Below are 23,201 nucleotides of genomic sequence, written 5' to 3'. Positions count from 1 at the left end.
AAACCTCCAGCAGAACCAGGCTCAGGGAGGGGCAGTCTTCCGCTGGGACTGGTTGGGGCTGAGTGAGAGAACCAGGAAAAAGACATGCTGTGGAGGGGAGCAGAGATCAATCACTAATGATTAAATGCAGAGTGGTGCATACAGAGCAAAAAGAGAAAGAAACAGTGCATCATGGGAACCCCCCAGCAGTCTACGTCTATAGCAGCATAACTAAGGGATGGTTCAGGATCACCTGATCCAGCCCTAACTATAAGCTTTAGCAAAAAGGAAAGTTTTAAGCCTAATCTTAAAAGTAGAGAGGGTGTCTGTCTCCCTGATCTGAATTGGGAGCTGGTTCCAGAGGAGAGGAGCCTGAAAGCTGAAGGCTCTGCCTCCCATTCAGATAGATATCCCATCCCAGACAGATATCTATGTCTGAACGTGCATGCAAACATACAGTAACTTGCAGACATGCCACACAATACAGGGAGTGTTTTTTGGAAAAAGCAGCTGGAATGCTTTTGTTAACAGATCAAAAAATGTATGAGAAAATGTCTGTTTGAAGTACGTTCCGTTGTTCTTCTTCCTCTGTGTCGTACTGCAGTGTCTCCACAAGTGTTACTGTCTTTGTTTACAAAAACTATTTTAATTTATTTGGATGCAAAGAATTTTTATTTAAGTTCTTATTCATGTCAAGACGTAGACGTAATTTTTAATAGTTCTGCTTTTTAACAATTCTTTTTGTTAATTCCACATATGCATTGTGTTAGTAGCAGCCATTAGCGTACAACTGAAGTGAATTAATAAAAACCTCTCCTGAGTCCTGTTGGATTCCTTTTATTCTGGTACACTCTTCACATAAACTTACTGAAAGATGAAACTTTCTTGGATTAAAGTAATCTCTTTTTGCGCACAGTGTAATTTCCTGAAGGTCAAACATTCAAATACTGTAAAAAAGCATTTCACATTTGGCTGCATTGTTATTGTTTGGAATTTTTTTCCCGTGAATAACTTCACAAGAATTCTGCTTAAAGAAGAAGAATGGCCTATATTGTCATTGTACATGCATGGATACATTCAACAAAATTTGCCCTCTGCACTGAACCAACCACTGGGAGCAGTGGGCAGCCACAGCCTGGCATGCGGAGACCAACCCCAGATGTAGACAGGCTGCCTGGGTCAGGGGCAAACCCTCATGTGCATGTTTTTGATTGTGGGAGGAAAACTTAGCATAATTGGAATTGAACCACAGACCTTTTTTTTTTTTTTTGTGAACCAAGAGTGCTAACCACTGAGTCACTGTGCTGCCCGTGGAACCACAGGGCGGACAAAGGGAACTGGCATCCTCACCTGGGGAGGTGTGCAGTCACTAGCCCTCAGACCTTTTCTTCCTCTCTTGGGAGATAAACATCAAGGAGCACTAAATGCAGTCGGCCCCTGCAGGAGACTCCGAGGCTCCTTCAGAGAGGCTTGCTTTGCTTTGAAAATGTCATAGCAATGCATTTTCCAGGTGTGCAAAACAAGGCTGCAGACATGCTTTCCCTCCAAATGCCCCACCCAAGCTAAGACTTGGGTAGTGCCAAGACACGATAGACAGGTGATTACAACCACACAGTGCTACTAGTGGAGTCATACTAGCTGCGGAGGATACGGTATCGTGTGAGCCATCGGCTTCCCAACGAAGTATCGTAGCCTATTCCACTGACTCAGGATCTTCTGTCATAGCTGGGGAGGGCATTTGCCCATGATGCATAGCCAAGTACTACATGAAGGTTCGGACTGCACACCCCCCGCCCCAATCAAAATTAATACATAATGGAGTTACTGGGTTTTGTGTGTGAACCCTTCATATACGGTCTTTGGTGGTCATCCAGAATTCATAGAACCTCTTATATTTGTAACTCCACTTTACTTTGATCACCTGCTAAATGTGGTATGATTTACGACACTAACAGGACACAACCTTGAAATGGCGGAATTCAGAACTGTCACAATCCCAAAACAAAGCAATGGTATCATCTTTATTCTGCCCTGTACTGTTCCGTCATACTATTTATTTATTTCATTGTGTACCAGCATCAACTTATCCATAACAACTCTCTGTTTAGAGTGAACTAACACATCGGTAAAGTTTGTTTTGTCACCAGATGTTAGCGGAGGCTGTGTGATAGTAATTTGTGGGGCTCCAACCCTCCTGCTTGTTTTGTCCTTGTATGGAAAGTGTAGATATGACTGACTCATACTAAAGATACAAGAAAACCACAACCACTGTTGGTACAAGACCAAATAAAAGTATGTGCCATGCTGTAGCTTCATATTTGTTTGGATTTTGAGTTTGCCTATCTGGATGAAAATGTCTCATGGTTTTCTGTTTGATGTCTTTGATTTGCTTGATTATCACAGAAGATATGGAATTTTGAACTACGTTATCTTTGATAGATGTTCTAGAATAATCTACCAAGGTGGGAAAGAACGGGGCCTTTTTGAACAGCCAGTGCAACAATCAGTACACTCTGTTTGTGTACATGGTCTATGTTGTGGATTCCATGTGTACTTGTACTCTTTTGTTTCATGAATACATCCTTATAACCTTTGCATGTATCACTGACAGGCTTGAAGGCTACAAAAGGACATCATGACACATATGTTCAAACTGCAGTGATAAAAACATTACTGCAATATCTTAAATTGAAATTCTTGTCAGATTTGATGTGAAAATGTAAATTTATCAAGATATATTTTTTTAAACCTGTTTTGATAAGGCATAAATCAGTGGTCAATCAGAAATACCAGTTAGAATCAACCTTTAATTTAAGAGGCTGCTTTACTGAAATCCATTCAGTAATCAAACATCATTTGATACCTTTCAAACACACACACACACACACACACACAGTGAGGAAAATAAGTATTTGAACACCCTGCGATTTTGCAAGTTATCCCACTTAGAAATATATGTATGAGTTTTTAAATAATTTATTTGTATGTTACTGCTGCAAATAAGTATTTGAACACCTGTGAAAATCAATGTTAATATTTGGTACAGTAGCATTTGTTTGCAATTACAGAGGTCAAACGTTTCGTGTAGTTTTTCACCAGGTTTGCACACACTGCAGCAGGGATTTTGGTCCACTCCTCCATACAGATCTTCTCCAAATCTTACAGGTTTGGAGTTTCAGCTCCCTCCAAAGATTTTCTATTGAGTTCAGGTCTGGAGACTGGCCAGGCCACTCCAGGACCTTGAATTGCTTCTTACGAAGCCCCTCCTTAGTTGCTCTGGCTGTGTGTTTGGGGTCATTGTCATGCTGGAAGACCCAGCCATGACCCATCTTCAATGCTCTTACTGAGGGAAGGAGGTTGTTTGCCAAAATCTCGCAATACATGACCCCATCCATCCTCCCTTCAGTACGGTGCAGTCGTCCTGTCCCCTTTGCAGAAGAGAACCCCCAGTATGATATTTCCAACCCCCATGCTTCACAGTTGGGATGGTTTTCTTGGGGTTGTTCTCATCCTCTAAACATGGTAAGTGGAGTTGATTCCAAAAAGCTCTATTTTGGTCTCATCTGACCACATGACCTTCTCCCATGCCTCCTCTGGATCATCCAGATGATCACTGGTGAACTTCAGATGGGCCTGGACATGTGCTGGCTTGAGCACGGGGACCTTGCTGCCCTGCAGGATTTTAAACCATGACAGCATCATGTGTTACTAATGTAATCTTTGTGACTGTGGTCCCAGCTCTCTTCAGGTCATTGACCAGGTCCTCCTGTGTAGTTCTGAGCTTTCTCAGAATCATCCTTACCCCACAACGTGAGATCTTGCATGGAATCCCAGACCAAGGGAGATTGACAGTCATCTTATGTTTCTTCCACTTTCTAATAAATAATCATAACAGTTGTTGTCTTCTACCAAGCTGCTTGCCTGTTGTCCTGTAGTCCATCCCAGCCTTGTGCAGGTCTACAGTTTTGTCCCTGGTGTCCTTAGACAGCTCTTTGGTCTTGGCTATGATGGACAGGTTGGAGTGTGATTGATTGAGTGTGTGAACAGGTGTCTTTTATACAAAGTTCAAACAGGTGCAATGAATACAGGTAAAGAGTGCAGAATAACAGGGCTTCTTAAAGAAAAATTAACAGGTTTGTGTGAGCCAGAATTCTTGCTGGTTGGTAGGTGTTCAAATACTTATTTTATGCAGTAAAATGCAAATTAATTATTTAAAAATCATACGTGATTTTCTGGATTTTTTTTTTTTTTTTTTTAGATTCTGTCTCTCACAGTTGAAGTGTACCTACGATAAAAATTACAGACCTCTCCATTCTTTGTAGGTGGGAAAACCTGCAAAACTGACAGGGGGTCAAATACTCATTTTCCCCACTCTGTCTGTGTGTGTGTGTGTGTGTGTGTGTGTGTGTGTGTGTGTGTGTGTGTGTGTGTATATACATATATATATATATATATATATATACGCACACATTTTAATATTAATTTGTACGTTGACACTTTTTGACACTAATTAGCACGTATGAACAACAGGTATGGTGATGTCATCAATATGCCAGTCATAGTTTTTAATAACCACACCCACGCCACCTGTTACCAGAAACGGTCTGCAAAAGTATCAGTTTATCAAACACCTGAACCCAGGTTATTTAGGTTGTTAGCCTGAACTAACGGTAATGTTGAGATAGGTGGGTGTGTTCGGCTTCATTCGTCCAGCCCAGGTCACGCTCGTCTTGCCCACACTAAAGGTTATTGTACTTGGCCCCACAAGTCTTAGAAACATGGTGTCTAACCAGATCCTTACTCTGGATGGCATTACCCTGACCTCTAGTAATACTGTGAGAAATCTTGGAGTCATTTTTGATCAGGATATGTCATTCAAAGCGCATATTAAACAAATATGTAGGACTGCTTTTTTGCATTTACGCAATATCTCTAAAATCAGAAAGGTCTTGTCTCAGAGTGATGCTGAAAAACTAATTCATGCATTTATTTCCTCTAGGCTGGACTATTGTAATTCATTATTATCAGGTTGTCCTAAAAGTTCCCTAAAAAGCCTTCAGTTAATTCAAAATGCTGCAGCTAGAGTACTGACGGGGACTAGAAGGAGACAGCATATCTCACCCATATTGGCCTCTCTTCATTGGCTTCCTGGTAATTCTAGAATAGAATTTAAAATTCTTCTTCTTACTTATAAGGTTTTGAATAATCAGGTCCCATCTTATCTTAGGGACCTCGTAGTACCATATCACCCCAATAGAGCGCTTCGCTCTCAGACTGCAGGCTTACTTGTAGTTCCTAGGGTTTGTAAGAGTAGAATGGGAGTCAGAGCCTTCAGCTTTCAGGCTCCTCTCCTGTGGAACCAGCTCCCAATTCAGATCAGGGAGACAGACACCCTCTCTACTTTTAAGATTAGGCTTAAAACTTTCCTTTTTGCTAAAGCTTATAGTTAGGGCTGGATCAGGTGACCCTGAACCATCCCTTAGTTATGCTGCTATAGACGTAGACTGCTGGGGGGGGTTCCCATGATGCACTGTTTCTTTCTCTTTTTGCTCTGTATGCACCACTCTGCATTTAATCATTAGTGATCGATCTCTGCTCCCCTCCACAGCATGTCTTTTTCCTGGTTCTCTCCCTCAGCCCCAACCAGTCCCAGCAGAAGACTGCCCCTCCCTGAGCCTGGTTTTGCTGGAGGTTTCTTCCTGTTAAAAGCGAGTTTTTCCTTCCCACTGTAGCCAAGTGCTTGCTCACAGGGGGTCGTTTTGACCGTTGGGGTTTTACATAATTATTGTATGGCCTTGCCTTGCAGTGTGGAGCGCCTTGGGGCGGCTGTTTGTTGTGATTTGGCGCTATATAAAAAAAAAATTGATTGATTGATTGACTAAAACCCTTAAGCTACAACCCCTTAAGATGGTGACGTATAGGGCCGCCCCCATTTGACTTTCAAACTCACTCTTCAGATAAACCGTGGGTGACCCTATGCAGGGTTTTGTTCAGTGTATATACAGTCCATGGTGCACAGGCACAAATGTACAGAATGACCTTACAAAGCTTCAGTGTTGGGAAAATCCCAGTAGTGGTGCTCATGCTGCTTGCAGAAGTAAGGAGCATAAATAAGGTGCAGGATGGAATTTGAAGCTGTGACGTCTTTAAAGATGCCGTTCGTTGATGCTGTCTGCTGAGGGTGTGATGCAGTTATGAACTCCGATGACCTGAGCGAGAGTCCTGCGGCAGACAGACGGAACGTTGTGGATACAGTAAAGCAGCACTGCTGGCGTTTTTACAGCAAGGCTTCAATCACAGAGGGAGCTGGCACGCCGTGCCCACGAATACTTCTCTGTAATTAGACAGTGTCCATTCAGCCAGTTCTCAATGGAAACAAGAGTTTGTTAAGAAAGCGAATCTCCAGTGATGAGTTTAAAGCTTTTTATTGGCGCTAACAAAGTGACTTCTGGCTGTGTTTCTGTCTCCTTGGTGCTGGTGACGTCCCAGAATTCAATTGTGGTCATCTCCCAGCTTTCTCCCTCCAAGCAAAAATAACCAAAGAACTCCAGGAACCACAATCCTCACACACTGTGGTTCACTTATCCACAATATGACACACATTAAGAACTCCCCGCCCACATTGCCAACAGTAGCTCAGTGTCACGTGCCTCAAACACCACATGGTTAGCACATATTCCTGAATGACTTCCTTGTCCATTCTCAGCTTCAGACTTTTTGGAATCATCCGTGACTCAGCACGCCAGTTATCCCAGGGAGCAAAATGAGGGCATGCACATCAGACTCTTTTATGCTTTGCACACAATGCAATCAAACACACTTCATTTTCTAGTTTTCTGCCATGCTGCAGAGAATTGATGCAGCGTGTCGCCAGAGTAAAAAAAAATAGAAGTGTTACTGATTATGGCTTATAAGGCTGTGTTTTTATTAACGCCTGTTACACTCTGTCACATGTTAGAGAACCATCTGCATTCTCATTAAAGCACACCATCGAGGTCAAACAGACTGTCTGGTCTACAGCTGTGTCTCAAGTTCAGATCAGATTGCAACACAGTTAGTTGTGTAACACACACTTCCTCCAATTTAAATCTATATTGTCATATTTTCTGGTGTATAAATTGCAGGTATTTTTTACTAGTTTCGGAGGTCCTGTGACTTATATGCATTATTATAGTACTTAATTTTGACTGGTAGTTTATATACTGAATAATCATGCATTTAATAATACCTATGTATACAGGACTTCCCAGGAATCAACACACTAAACAAGGAAACTCCATTAATTAAAGTACACTACAGAAATGCACAAAAATCCCAAATCAAAGAAAAATCTAACGTACTCACATTTTTCTTGTCATGGTTCCAACGCTGTACATCAGCAATCAGTGTTCAGCTGCATCAAATATCATCCAGTATGTTATCCAAAGCATGTTTATGTGCCCATCTTGCTTATTTTGGCAATATAAAAGTCCTTATGTTAAGTATTGGCACATGCTGTGGTGTGCACATGTGCCACACTCAGTTCCCTTCTCTTGTTAAAGTCACCATCATGGTTAATCCATATTGGCTCCAAACTGTTTGTTGCCGTTATGACCTTTATTTTGACCTTTCTAGGTCATGATGTATGCTTTCCTACTAGTGTTTAATCGTAACATGTGTATCTTTAACTAGTTCCTCAGCCATTCCATAATAGGGGTGGGGGTCATGTGGTTCATGCGCTTGGTTTCAGTGTGGAAGATTCCCGGTTCAAACTCCACCTCTGCCACACTTCTCCATGTAATGTGGAGTTGCACCAGGAAGGGCATCCGGTGTAAAACTTGTGCAGATTCAACATGCAGATCCACCTCAGATTTGCTGTGGCAACCCCAAGTGCAAACAAGGGAGCAGCCGAAGTGACTTACTTTTTCAGCCATTCCATATATCCCATAAGCACAGAAAACAGGTAGCTCAATATGATATGATAAGAGGTGTGGCGGCCAATATGTAGACCTGGGTTTGATTGTTGGCCACACTGTCTGTGTCTTTGATGGTGTCATTTTTTTTTTTCGAAAAAAAAAAAGTTATACATTAGAGCAAATTGAAATTTTTTTGTTTTGTTGTAGAAAATTGTCCATTTATTCATTGAAATTTACAATTATATCCATCAAAATATGTAATATTTTGTGAAATGTTTTACATTTTGTCAAAATAGGTATTTAGGTTGGGTTAGTTAGTTAGTTAGTTAGTTAGGCTTTGGGTTCATATCTGCCCTCTTTCTTGCTAAATTTGTCAAAGTGGAATTAATTATCTGGAATGAAACTGTCTTGTCCAAGGACACTTCATCTGCATTGTCCTAGTCCACCCAGCTGTAAATGGGTATTGTCATTGACTGGAAAAGTAACCTGTGATGGACTAGTGTCCCATCCAGCAGAGGGCGTAGACTTTCATCTGTTTCACACTATGGACTCCAGAAATGAGGCCCTATGTAGGACTTACCACTGAGCCCATGTTTTCACTTTGGCCTGTGAGACTGAGTTTAAATAGGTTTGTTTGTTTTTTGTTTTTTGTTTTCTAAAGCTCAGAGCACTTTGTCCTTGGCTGGCCTTCAATCATGCCATCAAGTTTGTTCCAAATCGGATCAAAACAAGTTACATTGTTCACACGCAGACAAATGGACACACAGCACTGAAAATAATACCTCCACCGTCATAACTGAAATACCACGTGTTGGGAGAAATAAAAGTATGACAGATTTGTTCCTGATATGATGAATAACTAAATCTTTATTCCACATGGTGTTTCTTGCATCAGGGCATGTTCAACTTTCTCTGTAGAACTTTGTCAACAGCATGAATATTTTTATAGTATGAATGGTTTTCCACTAGTTTTTATTTACCCTAAAATTATATCCACAGAGAAATCTCATAAACAGATTCTTGACTTTGTGAAGAATGGGACCAAAAAGGAATTTGGGCTTGCAGCAAAGACATTCCACCATTTTGGGTGTGTTTAAAGCTCAGATTTCTCTGCGGTCAAACCTTCAAAGGGTCTTTAGTGTTTGTCAGGTTTTCAGAAGGACCAGATTTCCCTTCACGTTACAGAGCCTTATGGAGGCAGTGGACCTTACAAAGGAGAAAGTAGACAAAAGATTGAAAATGAGAGTCCATGAACTCTGTCAAGGGCATTGTGTAATCAGAGATGGGAGTATTATCACCACAAAAGTACCATTAGCCAGTCCTGTCACACCCACGGGACCAAATGCAGCAGTAACTGACCCACCTTTTGCTCTGTGTTGCAGATGGGAGGAGGAGTTGTCCAAACGGCAGAAGCTGGAGTCCATGGTGGAATCCCTGCAGCAGGTTAGAGACCACAAAATAAGTGCACACATACTTGTGCACAGACATTGACCAGGAACACACACAAGATCCTACAGAGCGGCAAAGGGCATGCATTAAAAGAAACAAGCTGCCAGATGGTTTTTATTTAGTGCAGACAGAAAGCAGAAGCTTACAGCCAGAAGCCCATCAGGAGCATGCTGATGTAAAAGTCAGATCTCTACAGCTATTATGTGTCTCTGCAGAGCAGCCAAGGAGGTAGATTTCAGATTTCACACAAACGCTCTACTGTCATGACACTATACACACATACACACACACACACACACACACAAACGGGTCCTAGTCAGCGTTACCAGCTCCTCTTGTTGGCATTCTTTCAGCCATCTGCTTTTACACCACTCGATTGGTGACAGCTTGTGTGTTTATCTCGGATTGTGGGTCAGCACAAACTCACAGAGAGGTGGAGAGTCTTCCCCTGAAGGGCTTTAACCTTTTAGCGCAGGTGCACAGATGGCGCCCTGTATTGGAGTCAAAAATCTGTTGTGAGATAGTAAATTCACTGCAAATGGCTCTGTGTTGTTGGAGCCAAAGGTAGGTTATAGGATGGTGACAAAACGGAGGCTAAGAAGTGAAAATGTTGTGGTGCTGGATTCAACTCAACAGGCTTAGTATTCCATTTTTGGATCTTTTATTAAACTGATGAAGACCTGTAGCTGGAAGAGATAACTTTTCCTCTAGCAGTTATGTTGCACAACCCGTGTCCTGACCTCACTAATCCACAAATACAACCAACGCAGCCAACAACATAAACCCAGTTGCCAGCACCACGTGTATCTGTGGATGTTAACACCATATCTCAGGAACTGTTGGCTGTGTAGGTGTAAGTTCAGTGTCTAATAATTGCAAAGTCTAACTTCCTATTGGTTGTTTTGCAAGTGGATTTTAAAGATAAAGTTTGGTTTAATGACAGGGTGGAAATGACTATGAGCTCATATATACAAACATCTGACAGGTCTGCAACTTTGGGCATTTACACACTCCAGTCAGCAGTTAGATATCGATGCATAACTTGACCAAAGTCACCACTTTGATTTTTTTGGTGCCAGTGACACATACTTGTGAACCGTGACTGTGAAACAGCCCCTATAGGCTTTACTGAAGCTCCATTTTCCAGCCAGAGGAGCACACAGCACTTCCTAAATATTAGACCCTGTTCACACTGGAATTTGCAATCCAGTTCAAGACAGTTTCGATCCGGATTGCTTTCTAGCCAGATAGTGTTCAGTCTTGTTTTTCAAATCTGGCTCATCCTACTAGCCCGCGTTCAGACTGGGGTTTGCAGTCCAGCTCGAGCCACATCCTACACCAGACTGGAACGTTTGGATTCTGTGCTGTTTTGCACATAAAATAAACTGGAAATCAATATGTAACAGTAAACTGATCAATTTCATCCCAGAGATTTCTTTGACTTGAGCCTAATTCATTGACATTGTAACAAATTTCTGATTTACCTGGTTTTCCACAGCTTGTCACTGCACCAAAATGCAGGAAATGGTACTTAAATATTCATTCACAAATGCATGCCTTCCACCTCCCAAGTTTTTTTTTTTTAAATCCTGGATCTGCCCCTGGATTTTCAGTAACTTTGAATGTACAGGTTCAGACTTAAGATTTTTGAGGTCATGTCAAATCATGTAGATGTGTATTTTTTTTTTTTATTTTATCGAGCTCTTATTTTGTGCAAATGTGGTTTTTTGGGGGAAAACTGCACGAGGAAGAACTTCTCCGTGCACAACAAACTTTCCAGTCTGGATCCCGTGATGATTTTCTGACATCTGAATGAGCTGTGTGGTGATACAGCGCCACAGAGAAATTGTTTTACTGGAGAAAACACACACGGACGCACTCTGACTCCCCGAGCTCAGGCGTCTGAGTTCAAGTCATGCATGCGTGCGCTCGTGGGGTGCTGCTCACTGTTTTATGTTTATCGACGAGGGATAACGGACACCTTGATGGATTATTTGTAACAGATTGTCGACTCCTTCAAACAGGTAAATGTGAGTTGGTGTGATATTTCAGAAAGGAATTAATTTATAACCTCACAAGTTTTTTTTTTTAATCAACCTGCAGTCTGTCGCTGCACATGACATCAGTTCCGTTGTGACTTTTTTTTCTGATGTCAACATCAGAACTCACACCCATGATCCATTTGGAGCCAAAAGTTCACCTAACCTGCTTGTCTTTAGAACTGCGAAGAAGCTGGAGGGAACCCATGCAATCTCCACGCAGGAAGGACTGGGGGAAAAGTGAACCTGTGACCTTCTGGCTGTGAGGCAGCAGTGGTAAACCACTAAGCCACGGTGCTGCCCTTTGCAAATAATGTGATGTCTATTAAAAATAAAAATTCTAATAAAAACCGGCACTATACAACCAGTGCAGAAATCAGCGTGGGGCTCATTTGCTATTGTGCAAATGCTTTACATTTCAGACTACTGAGTAAAGCATTTTTATTTAAGTTACAAAGATCAGAGGCTTCATTAGTTTGCTGCTTAGGCGGCTGGAAAACGCTGAACTTGAACATGTACAATGGTTCCGATTGGCAGCGAACAGGTTGGAGTTTGGAAGAGAGAATTTAACACAGACTGTCTTTAGAAACCAAAAACATCTTTGTCATGTTGTGATCACCCTCAGCATGTTTGACATACACACACACACACACGCACACACACACACACGAGTCCTTCAAGCAGCTGCAGATTCTCATCTCGTCATTGTGTGTCTCTGTTTGTCTGCATGTGACTATCATATTTATCACAGTAGCTAACGGTTGCAAATATAATGAAATGCACAGATAATTACTTTTTATGCATGTCTGCAAAAATGGAGGTTGTGTGTCAGTGCTTTGTGCAACTTTCGTGTAGTTCAGCTGCATGTGACTTTGTCATAATGATAACTGCTGAATAGGTGCAAACATCATCTAAAGATAGATAGAAGCTGAGGTTTAAGGTCAAGGTTTTGTTTTTAACAAAGCTGTTAGAGATTCCACCACCAGGTGGTGCCACATGCATTGCCAAACGCTCTCTTTTAATCAAATATATTTGAAAGTATTTTTGATGACAGTTGAACAGAAGTTTTGAGGTGGAAGTCAGCCCATCTCACTGCGCTGTGTGTGACTGTTTTCATGTGGCGTCCAATCAGAGTGCTCAGGAGTCCTCGGACATCCAGGATGAGCTGCGTGAGAAGATTGAGCGACTGAAGGCTGAACTTGTTGTCTTCAAGACGCTGATGAGTGATGTGAGTGTTTTTAACACACGGGTTCCTGCACATTCATGATTGTCCTGCTGATGGACTCATGCTTCATCACGCTAACAAAGGCCAAAACCAAACACACACACCCTTCCTTTTCCTTCCTTAGATTCTGGGAAAAAAAAATCTTTTGTCCCACAAAGACGAGCATTCATTGAGAATGTTTCAAATAGCAGCCATAGATTGAGTGCATCCGGTTGTGCACAGTGCTGTTTTGTTCCCAGGCTGCAGGGGGCCCCGTCACAGCTTGTAGATAAATAAATATAGATGTTTTGTGAAAGGAAGGGCCACTGTTGTTCATCTTGCTTGTTTTCAGTTTTGCATGTGTATATTGTATAATTTTCATTTTATTTTCTGCTTTTCTTCACTGCTGATGTTTGAATCCAGCGACAGGTGAGTGACCGAGACGCAGTGGAGCCTTTACATTTTTATTTGTTTGCCTTAGAATTTCCTTTGACTAGACGGCCTGTGTATGTGTACTTTGATGTGGCAGTCCTTTTGTCTTGCTTTGCCTTATTGTGATGTCACAAAGAACCAAGCTGTATGAAATACTTTTGCACCTTTTGATATTGGACATATGGCGTGCATCCGTTCCAGGACATCACATTGTTGTTGACACGGACGTTTAGTGGAAGCACTGCATTGTGACTGACAAAAGGAAACTCTGGCTGCTTCAAATAGTGCCAAAAAGCACACCAAAAGCAGTGCACAGTACAGTTATCATTGGTAGTTTCCACCCGGTGCGGTTCTGGTTTTCATGCTCATGTCCTGTAAATATCGGGTTCAGTGAATAGAATTGCGCTCACGTCTGTGCCCTTGGATGTGCTGGTCTTTAGATAAGATGTGGTCAGGCGCAGTGCTGGCACACCGGTATTGCGTGGAAGCTGAAAGTGATTGTACCATAGACTACCTGCTCCTAAGACATACTAAGAGGGTAACTCTAACCCCTTTGTGCCAGATTTTACATTCAGTTTACATTCTGTGTAAATAGCAAAAAATGAGTTGGACACACTCCACATGGATTTTCTGTGTGCACCACAGATCACCAAGGTAGTGCACTAAGTTTTTCGTTTGTTTATTACAAAACAAATCGACTTTGTGAATGAGAAAGGGATTCAAATGCGCAGTGTAATTAAATGTTTGAAAACTCTCTGCATTATTTAGTTACATCGCAAATGCTGTGTTGGCAAGCAGAAAATTACCTAAAGACCTAAGTAATGTTATTGTAACTTGAGTAAAATGCTTCTTTTGGCCACTGAACAGACAGTCATAGGTGTTATGTTAACACTGTAAAGTGTTAGTTTTACACTGGTGATTTTACTGTGTACAACTGTTTTACTAAGTATGAAAGTTGTATTGTATTCTTCCTTTTTATTCCAGAGCATGGTCTTTCAGTTTGAGAGCATGATTTCTTAAATCTATTCATTCTCGAAGACAAATAATATTTATTCTCATTCAGAGCTGCTGCTTCTTGTTGTACACCATTTCACATCCAGCTTAATGTCGTGTTAGAGTCACCTTCTGCTCTGGAATGCGAATCACAGAACCTCATTCATTGTACAGCACCAGCTTATGGTCTCATGCTGTGGCCATAGATGATTATCCTGGTTTTGTTTTTTCTTTTTATTTAATTCACAGGACAAAACTATGAAAAAACTTAAATAAAAAACAAGCAAATATATTTAAATAAATATTAAAAATATTATATTGTGGAAAATACAGCAACTTTGAATTTAGTGGGAGATATTATCAAATTAGAATAGGCTAAAGTGACATAGTCCGCAAAATATGATGTGCATGTGCAATTAATTTATTAGATACAGTGAGGAAAATAAGTATTTGAACACACTGCGATTTTGCAAGTTCTCCCACTTAGAAATCATGGAGGGGTCAGAAATTTTCATCTTAGGTGCATGTCCACTGTGAGAGACATAATCTAAAAAAAAATCTGGAAATCACAATGTATGATTTTTTTTTTTTTAAATAATTTATTTGTATGTTACTGCTGCAAATAAATATTTGAACACCTACCAACCAGCAAGAATTCTGGCTCACACAGACCTGTTAATTTTTCTTTAAGAAGCCCTCTTATTCTGCACTCTTTACCTGTATTAATTGCACCTGTTTGAACTTGTTACCTGTATAAAAGGCACCTGTTCACACACTCAGTCAATCACACTCCAACCTGTCCACCATAGCCAAGACCAAAGAGCTGTCTAAGGACACCAGGGACAAAACTGTAGACCTGTACAAGGCTGGGATGGACTACAGGACAACAGGCAAGCAGCTTGGTAGAAGACAACAACTGTTATGATTATTTATTAGAAAGTGGAAGAAACACAAGATGACTGTCAATCTCCCTTGGTCTGTGATTCCATGCAAGATCTCACTTTGTGGGGTAAGGATGATTCTGAGAAAGCTCAGAACTACACAGGAGGACCTGGTCAATGACCTGAAGAGAGCTGGGACCACAGTCACAAAGATTACATGAGTAACACATGATGCTGTCATGGTTTAAAATCCTGCAGGCAGCAAGGTCCCCCTGCTCAAGCCAGCACATGTCCAGGCCCGTTTGAAGTTCACCAGTGACCATCTAGATGATCCAGAGGAGGCATGGGAGAAGGTCATGTGGTCAGATGAGACCAGAATAGAGCTTTTTGGAATCAACTCCACTTACCATGTTTAGAGGATGAGAACAACCCCAAGAAAACCATCCCAGCCGTGAAGTATGGGGGTGGAAACATCATACTCTGGGGGTGCTCTTCTGCAAAGGGGACAGGACGACTGCACCATATTGAAGGGAGGATGGATGGGGTCATGTATTGCGAGATTTTGGCAAACAACCTCCTTCCCTCAGTAAGAGCATTGAAGATGGGTCATGGCTGGGTCTTCCAGCATGACAATGACCCCAAACACACAGCCAGGGCAACTAAGGAGGGGCTCCATAAGAAGCATTTCAAGGTCCTGGAGTGGCCTGGCCAGTCTCAAGACCTGAACTCAATAGAAAATCTTTGGAGGGAGCTGAAACTCCAAACCTGAAAGATCTAGAGAAGATCTGTATGGAGGAGTGGACCAAAATCCCTGCTGCAGTGTGTGCAAACCTGGTGAAAAACTACAGGAAACGTTTGACCTCTGTAATTGCAAACAAAGGCTACTGTACCAAATATTAACATTGATTTTCACAGGTGTTGAAATACTTATTTGCAGCAGTAACATACAAATAAATTATTAAAAAATCATACATTGTGATTTCCGGATTTTTTTTTTATTTATTTATTTTTTTTTAGATTATGTCTCTCACAGTGGACATGCACCTAAGATGAAAATTTCAGATCCCTCCATGATTTCTAAGTGGGAGAACTTGCAAAATCGCAGGGTGTTCAGATACTTATTTTCCTCACTGTATTTATTATTTTGTTCTTAATGATCCCACAAATAATCCAACAAATTAATAAACACAGAAGGACAAAAACCTAATGTTTAATGATTCTTATTTTGTGTGGCTGCTTTGTGCTGTATATTTTTTTGACTGAGTTATTTTGGACGCACTGTTTGGATGTAATTAAGATTTGGTATTTAAAAAAAATTTACATCAGTCTTCTTTGATATTTGCTTGCAAAAGTGAATTATATCCATATGTTTATGTATGTTTACTCTCTGAGAAGGTGGTTAGATTGAACCTGTTCCTCTCCTTGCAGCAAATGTCTGATCTGGACTCAAAGATCCAGGAGAAAGCCCGGCGGGTTGACATGGACATCTGCAGGCGGATTGACATCACGGCCAAACTGTGCGACGTGGCTCAGCAACGCAACTCGGAGGACATGTCAAAGATGTTCAACGTCAATCCAGCCAGATCGCTCCCAGAGCGGGTGGGCATCCTTCTGCTGTGTCACTGCACGACTATTCGGTCTGTTGTGAATCAAACAGTCAGCGTTCTATAAATGAAATCTGAGCCAGAGAAAGCAGACTGTTAGTTGTGACTTTGGTTTCCCTGAAGCTCAGGACAATGGGGTGCAAACAGAAAAGCTGGAAAGCGACACTATAGGCTCTTCTATGTGCATACCTATGCACACGCACGTAGACGATCTCAGATTACTTCGCCACACCAGTAGTTTGGGGGCATGCTTTTCCAAAGCCTAGGACTGTACCCTCTGAAATACAGTGAATATTTAAATGAATGACTGAGTCCATCCCTTCCAGTTTAGGACGATAACTCAATAAATTCCATCCTCTTGTCAGTCGCCAACAACAAAGATGTACCAGAAGAACTGAAAAAAAAAACTTTTCTTTGCCTATGTAATATCCCGTAGAGTGCCTATATAGGGAGAGTGGTGACATTGGTGTCCCAGGGGTTTGACTGACAGGTGCCATATTGTTTCCAACGAAAGGGTGATTGTGCATTGTTCATACTGCACATCACTCACATCTCAAGGCAGAGGGTTGCTGGATGCATGCTTTTACACTCCAAAAAGATTTTAAATAATATGATGCTTTGGATATGGATGCAGCAATCAATCCGAAAATGGATATGCAATGTATAGATTTTCTGCAGATACAGAAAGGAGAAAAATATAGGAAAATAAGGTATATAAGGGATATACAGGGTGGGCCAATAAAATGTTACCACTTTTTGATCGTACACAGGTTTCTTCCTGTTAAAAGGGAGTTTTTCCTACCCACTGTCGCCAAGTGCTTGCTCACAGGGGGTCGTTTTGACCGTTGGGGTTTTTACGTAATTATTGTATGGCCTTGCCTTACAATATAAAGCGCCTTGGGGCAACTGTTTGTTGTGATTTGGCGCTATATAAATAAAATTAATTGATTTGATTGATTGATGTTCAGTCCACGCTCCTCTTCTTTGGATTACAGCTGCAACACGCACATTGAAGTTTGTGACCACACATCTCAAGAGGGATTCTCCGAATTTCCTGAAAATTATTGGTTTTCAGGGCCTCAATGGTCTGTGGGTTGTTGTAGTACACTCTCTAATTGTACGAATTAAAAAAGTGGTAACATTTTATTGGCCTGCCCTGTGAATGTCTCTGTCAGGCAAGTTCATGTTTATAGTGTGTAGGCCCTACCCTTCAAGCTTTTTATTTTATACTTATGGATGTAAAAAAAAAACATGTTAATTTAGATTAATTGATTGAGGCCAAAACGTGTCAATTTTTTAAACTTGATTAATTAATCTAATCAGTGAAAGATGGCGCATACCTTTCAACGAGGCATCATCTTTCAAGAATGAAAATATTTTTTCCATTGCATGAGTGGAAAACATTCATTATTTGTTTTATGTGATACCTAAATAGAGCTGCATCATTTTATTTATTTTATTTATATTTTACTTGACATTAAAGAGGGGTTTCTTCATCAGAGGGCAGCGGAACCCAGCAGTTCACGTTGTCATTCAGGAAAAACACTGCACTGGTTTCAGCAGATGCCGCTGAGGAGCTTAGCGAACTGTGTGGAGCGCGCATTGTTTTCGTAAATCCAGCAAAAAATCATGACAAACACTTGCTCAGTTCTTCATTTGACAGCACTTCAAAAGCCACTGAAGATGTCCCTGCGAAAACTGTGGCTGCTGGATTTAGCTTCTTATCATGAAGCATTTTTACAAAAAATTAAAGGAGGTGTGCAATAGAGCAAAAATGTGACAAAAAAATGCACAGTAGTGATGTCAATCATGCAGTGGGAGTGTTACATGACATACAAGACATACTTGTGAGCTCCATAAATAAATGAAAAATAATCTTTTGGACTTTGGAGGCACCATAAATTTGTAATAATTACACTATTTATAGTGCAAACATCAACACAAAACACCAAAAGTCCACATGTAATAAACAAGTGCAATGAGATCAATCAATCAATCAATTTTTTTATATAGCGCCAAATCACAACAAACAGTTGCCCCAAGGCGCTTTATATTGTAAGGCAAGGCCATACAATAATTATGTAAAACCCCAACGGTCAAAAACGACCCCCTGTGAGCAAGCACTTGGCTACAGTGGGAAGGAAAAGCTCCCTTTTAACAGGAAGAAACCTCCAGCAGAACCAGGCTCAGGGAGGGGCAGTCTTCTGCTGGGACTGGTTGGGGCTGAGGGAGAGAACCAGGAAAAAGACATGCTGTGGAGGGGAGCAGAGATCGATCACTAATGATTAAATGCAGAGTGGTGCATACAGAGCAAAAAGAGAAAGAAACAGTGCATCATGGGAACCCCCCAGCAGTCTACGTCTATAGCAGCATAACTAAGGGATGGTTCAGGGTCACCTGATCCAGCCCTAACTATAAGCTTAGCAAAAAGGAAAGTTTTAAGCCTAATCTTAAAAGTAGGGAGGGTGTCTGTCTCCCTGATCTGAATTGGGAGCTGGTTCCACAGGAGAGGAGCCTGAAAGCTGAAGGCTCTGCCTCCCATTCTACTCTTACAAACCCTAGGAACTACAAGTAAGCCTGCAGTCTGAGAGCGAAGTGCTCTATTGGGGTGATATGGTACTACGAGGTCCCTAAGATAAGATGGGACCTGATTATTCAAAACCTTATAAGTAAGAAGAAGAATTTTAAATTCTATTCTAGAATTAACAGGAAGCCAATGAAGAGAGGCCAATATGGGTGAGATATGCTCTCTCCTTCTAGTCCCCGTCAGTACTCTAGCTGCAGCATTTTGAATTAACTGAAGGCTTTTTAGGGAACTTTTAGGACAACCTGATAATAATGAATTACAATAGTCCAGCCTAGAGGAAATAAATGCATGAATTAGTTTTTCAGCATCACTCTGAGACAAGACCTTTCTGATTTTAGAGATATTGCGTAAATGCAAAAAAGCAGTCCTACATATTTGTTTAATATGCGCTTTGAATGACATATCCTGATCAAAAATGACTCCAAGATTTCTCACAGTATTACTAGAGGTCAGGGTAATGCCATCCAGATTAAGGATCTGGTTAGACGCCATGTTTCTAAGATTTGTGGGGCCAAGTACAATAACTTCAGTTTTATCTGAGTTTAAAAGCAGGAAATTAGAGGTCATCCATGTCTTTATGTCTGTAAGACAATCCTGCAGTTTAGCTAATTGGTGTGTGTCCTCTGGCTTCATGGATAGATAAAGCTGGGTATCATCTGCGTAACAATGAAAATTTAAGCAATACCGTCTAATAATACTGCCTAAGGGAAGCATGTATAAAGTGAATAAAATTGGTCCTAGCACAGAACCTTGTGGAACTCCATAATTAACTTTAGTCTGTGAAGAAGATTCCATTTACATGAACAAATTGTAATCTATTAGACAAATATGATTCAAACCACCGCAGCGCAGTGCCTTTAATACCTATGGCATAAACCCTTCAGATTTCATCATGTTCTCTTTATCTCGTTTTACTCAAAAGCAACTGCATTTCTTGTTAAATCTTTCAAGACATTTTGCTGCTCAACCAAGTGACTTTTGTCAGTTTTGTTTGTTAAAATAAAAAAAGTGAAAGTGTTTTGTTAATCACATTCCAAAAGGATTGACCAGTGAGTAGTACACAAATGTGACAGAGACACAAAATTATACACATTAAGAGGAACTTTCATGTGACTTGTGATGAAATAGTGAAGGAATCGTCATCCAAAACTAATACAGTAGTGTTCAGAATAATAGTAGTGCTATGTGACTAAAAAGATTAATCCAGGTTTTGAGTATATTTCTTATTGTTACATGGGAAACAAGGTACCAGTAGATTCAGTAGATTCTCACAAATCCAACAAGACCAAGCATTCATGATATGCACACTCTTAAGGCTATGAAATTGGGCTATTAGTAAAAAAAAAAAAAAAAGTAGAAAAGGTGGTGTGGCATTCAGTCAGTAAGTTCGTCAATTTTGTGGAACAAACAGGTGTGAATGATGATGCTACAAACTCAAAACTATTATGTTCAAACTGCTTTTTTAGCAATCCTGTGAATCACTAACTAATATTTAGTTGTTTAACCACAAGTTTTTCATGATTTCTTCACATCTGCGAGGCATTCATTTTGTTGGTTTGGAACCAAGATTTTGCTCCTTTACTAGTGTGCTTGGGGTCACTGTCTTGTTGAAACACCCATTTCAAGGGCATGACCTCTTCAGCATAAGGAAACATGACCATATCCAAACTGATCCATGATACCTGGTATGCGATATATAGGCCCAACACCATAGTAGGAGAAACATGCCTATATCATGATGCTTGCACCACCATGCTTCACTGTCTTCACTGTGAACTGTGGCTTGAATTCAGAGTTTGGGGGTCATCTCACAAACTGTCTGCGTCCCTTGGACCCAAAAAGAACAATTTTACTCTCATCAGTCCACAAAATATTCCTCCATTTCTCTTTAGGCCAGTTGATGTGTTCTTTGGCAAATTGTAACCTCTTCTGCACGTCTTATTTAACAGAGGGACTTTGTGGGGGATTCTTGAAAACAAATTAGCTTCACACAGGTGTCTTCTAACTGTCACAGCACTTACAGGTAACTCCAGACTGTCTTTGATCGAGCTGATCAATGGGTGAGCCTTTGCCATTCTGGTTATTCTTCTATCCATTTTGATGATTGTTTTCTGTTTTCTTCCATGCGTCTCTGTTTTTTTTTTTTGTCCAATTTAAAGCACTGGAGATCATTGTAGATCAGACCTGGGCAAACTGCGGCCCGGGGGCCACATGCGGCCCTTTGCATGTCTCTGTCCGGCCCTCATGAGGTCTGTGTTTATTATTACATATATTAAAAATGTCAAGCTTGTGTGTTGCAAATCATTAGAGAGGTTTATTTAGGTATATTTAAATATTTACATATTATTACAATAATTAAAAATGACCTATAAAAGCTATTAAATAGGTAATTTTTGTAAAATTTGTAATGGGAGACAGCCTAGTTATTGATGGTGTGGCCCTCGGACATAATTCAGGTTCCCTATGTGGCCCCTTGTAAAAATTATTTGCCCACCCCTGTTGTAGATGAACAGCCTATAATTTGTTGCACCTGCGTATAAGTTTTCCCCTCTCCAATCACCTTTTTAATCAAACTACGCTGTTCTTCTGAACAATGTCTTGAATGTCCCATTTTCCTCAGGCTTTCAAAGAGAAAAGCATGTTCAACAGGTGCTGGCTTCATCCTTAAATAGGGGACACCTGATTCACACCTGTTTGTTCCACAAAACTGACGAACTTACTGACTGAATGCCACACTACTATTATTGTGACACCACCGTTTCTACTTTTTTTTTACTTATAGCCCAATTTCATAGCCTTCAGAGTGTGCATATCATGAATGCTTGGTCTTGTTGGATTTGTGAGAATCTACTGAATCTACTGGTACCTTGTTTCCCATGTAACAATAAGAAATATACTCAAAACCTGGATTAATCTTTTTAGTCACATAGCACTACTATTATTCTGAACACTACTGTACATCGTGTACTTCAGCCTGCCTTTCCTGCTGCTCAGCATGTCTTTCTGTGTGGATATGCATGTTGTCCAGGGCGCCGTAGCCTGCTGCAGGAGGAAAGAGCGCAAAGCCGTGTCTGATGATGACAGTTCAGAGATGGATGCCGAGCCCAGCCCGTCAGAGGAAGAGGTCCCTGGGTCGCTCAACATCACTGATGAAATGAAACGCATGCTCAGCCAGCTGTAAGTAGCATCTGTACACACACCAGAATCACTAAATCCATTCTGCAGGATTTCTGTCTCCATCTACTGTTTATATAGTGAACTGCATGCAACTTCCTCAACATTGCCTGTAAATCCTGAGAAAATGTTTGTGGTCGGTCGTTTGGGTGTGTGTGGTTATAAAAGTGTATTTTCAGTTTTCTGCAGATGAAGCTGCTGTTTTCACTTCGTTGTCTTTGCATGTGACTTTTTGCTGGACGTGGTGGCCGTTATACTTTTCCTTCCTCTCGTCTCTCTGTCTTGTCTTGTTTCTGTCTTCAGACATTGTTCAGACAACTCCTCTGTTGCCAGGCGCGAGACGTTTGAAATTGACGACGACTGCGACAGTCTGACGTGGGAGGAAACCGAGGAGACTCTGTTGCTTTGGGAGGATTTCACAAACTACAACATGCCGGGAACTGTCGCTTTGGCAACCTGTGCAGCCACCTGTGACGGCAACGGCGACGCTCCGGATCCAGTGAGTCACTACTGGACTTATGGTCCTAGGAACATGTGGAGCTGGTTGTGGTGCTGTGAGACATTTACTCATGCATGATGGATGAAGCCTTTGTCTGTGCTCTCTCAGGATTCCCAGGATGGAAGTCTCGGCAGCCTGATTGATGAAACCGAGTCACTATTTAAAACCCGAGAGCAGGAGTATCAGGAGACCATCGGACAGATTGAGGTAGGCAGACTGTGGGAAAGAACAACGTGCATGCACACTATGGTTTAAAATCCTCGAGGGCACTCAAACAGTGCATACTTCCACTGGAATACTTCCTCTGGTTTTTGTGCATAACTGAGCTTAAGGTGTACATGCTGTTTCACCAACATATACAGTAAATACCATATTTATTTTTTACGTGGTGTTGCTGCTTCATGCAACAAGAAGCACATGGATTTCATTGGATCATTATTATTCATTCATTTTCTACACCCACTT

General features: G+C 41.1%; 1 protein-coding gene across 4 annotated transcripts in view; it reads left to right on the top strand.

Moving 5' to 3' along the window:
* Positions 1-23,201, top strand: part of iffo2b (intermediate filament family orphan 2b) — a 68,828-nt gene that overhangs the window by 39,812 nt on the left and 5,815 nt on the right. Inside the window, exons 2-8 of one of the 4 annotated variants that reach the window (XM_034166212.1) lie at positions 9,257-9,317; positions 12,495-12,590; positions 12,990-12,995; positions 16,301-16,471; positions 22,092-22,240; positions 22,571-22,736; positions 22,845-22,943. In XM_034166212.1, coding sequence (XP_034022103.1) covers positions 9,257-9,317; positions 12,495-12,590; positions 12,990-12,995; positions 16,301-16,471; positions 22,092-22,240; positions 22,571-22,736; positions 22,845-22,943 — 748 coding nt within the window. Of the gene's footprint in view, positions 1-9,256; positions 9,318-12,494; positions 12,591-12,989; positions 12,996-16,300; positions 16,472-22,091; positions 22,241-22,540; positions 22,737-22,844; positions 22,944-23,201 lie in introns of all 4 variants that reach the window. The other 3 variants (XM_034166210.1, XM_034166213.1, XM_034166211.1) reach the window with 3 other exon arrangements.

The sequence above is a fragment of the Thalassophryne amazonica genome, chromosome 3, assembly GCF_902500255.1.
Source record: "Thalassophryne amazonica chromosome 3, fThaAma1.1, whole genome shotgun sequence".
NCBI lineage: Eukaryota > Metazoa > Chordata > Actinopteri > Batrachoidiformes > Batrachoididae > Thalassophryne > Thalassophryne amazonica.
This window is presented reverse-complemented; position numbering and strand designations above follow the sequence as displayed.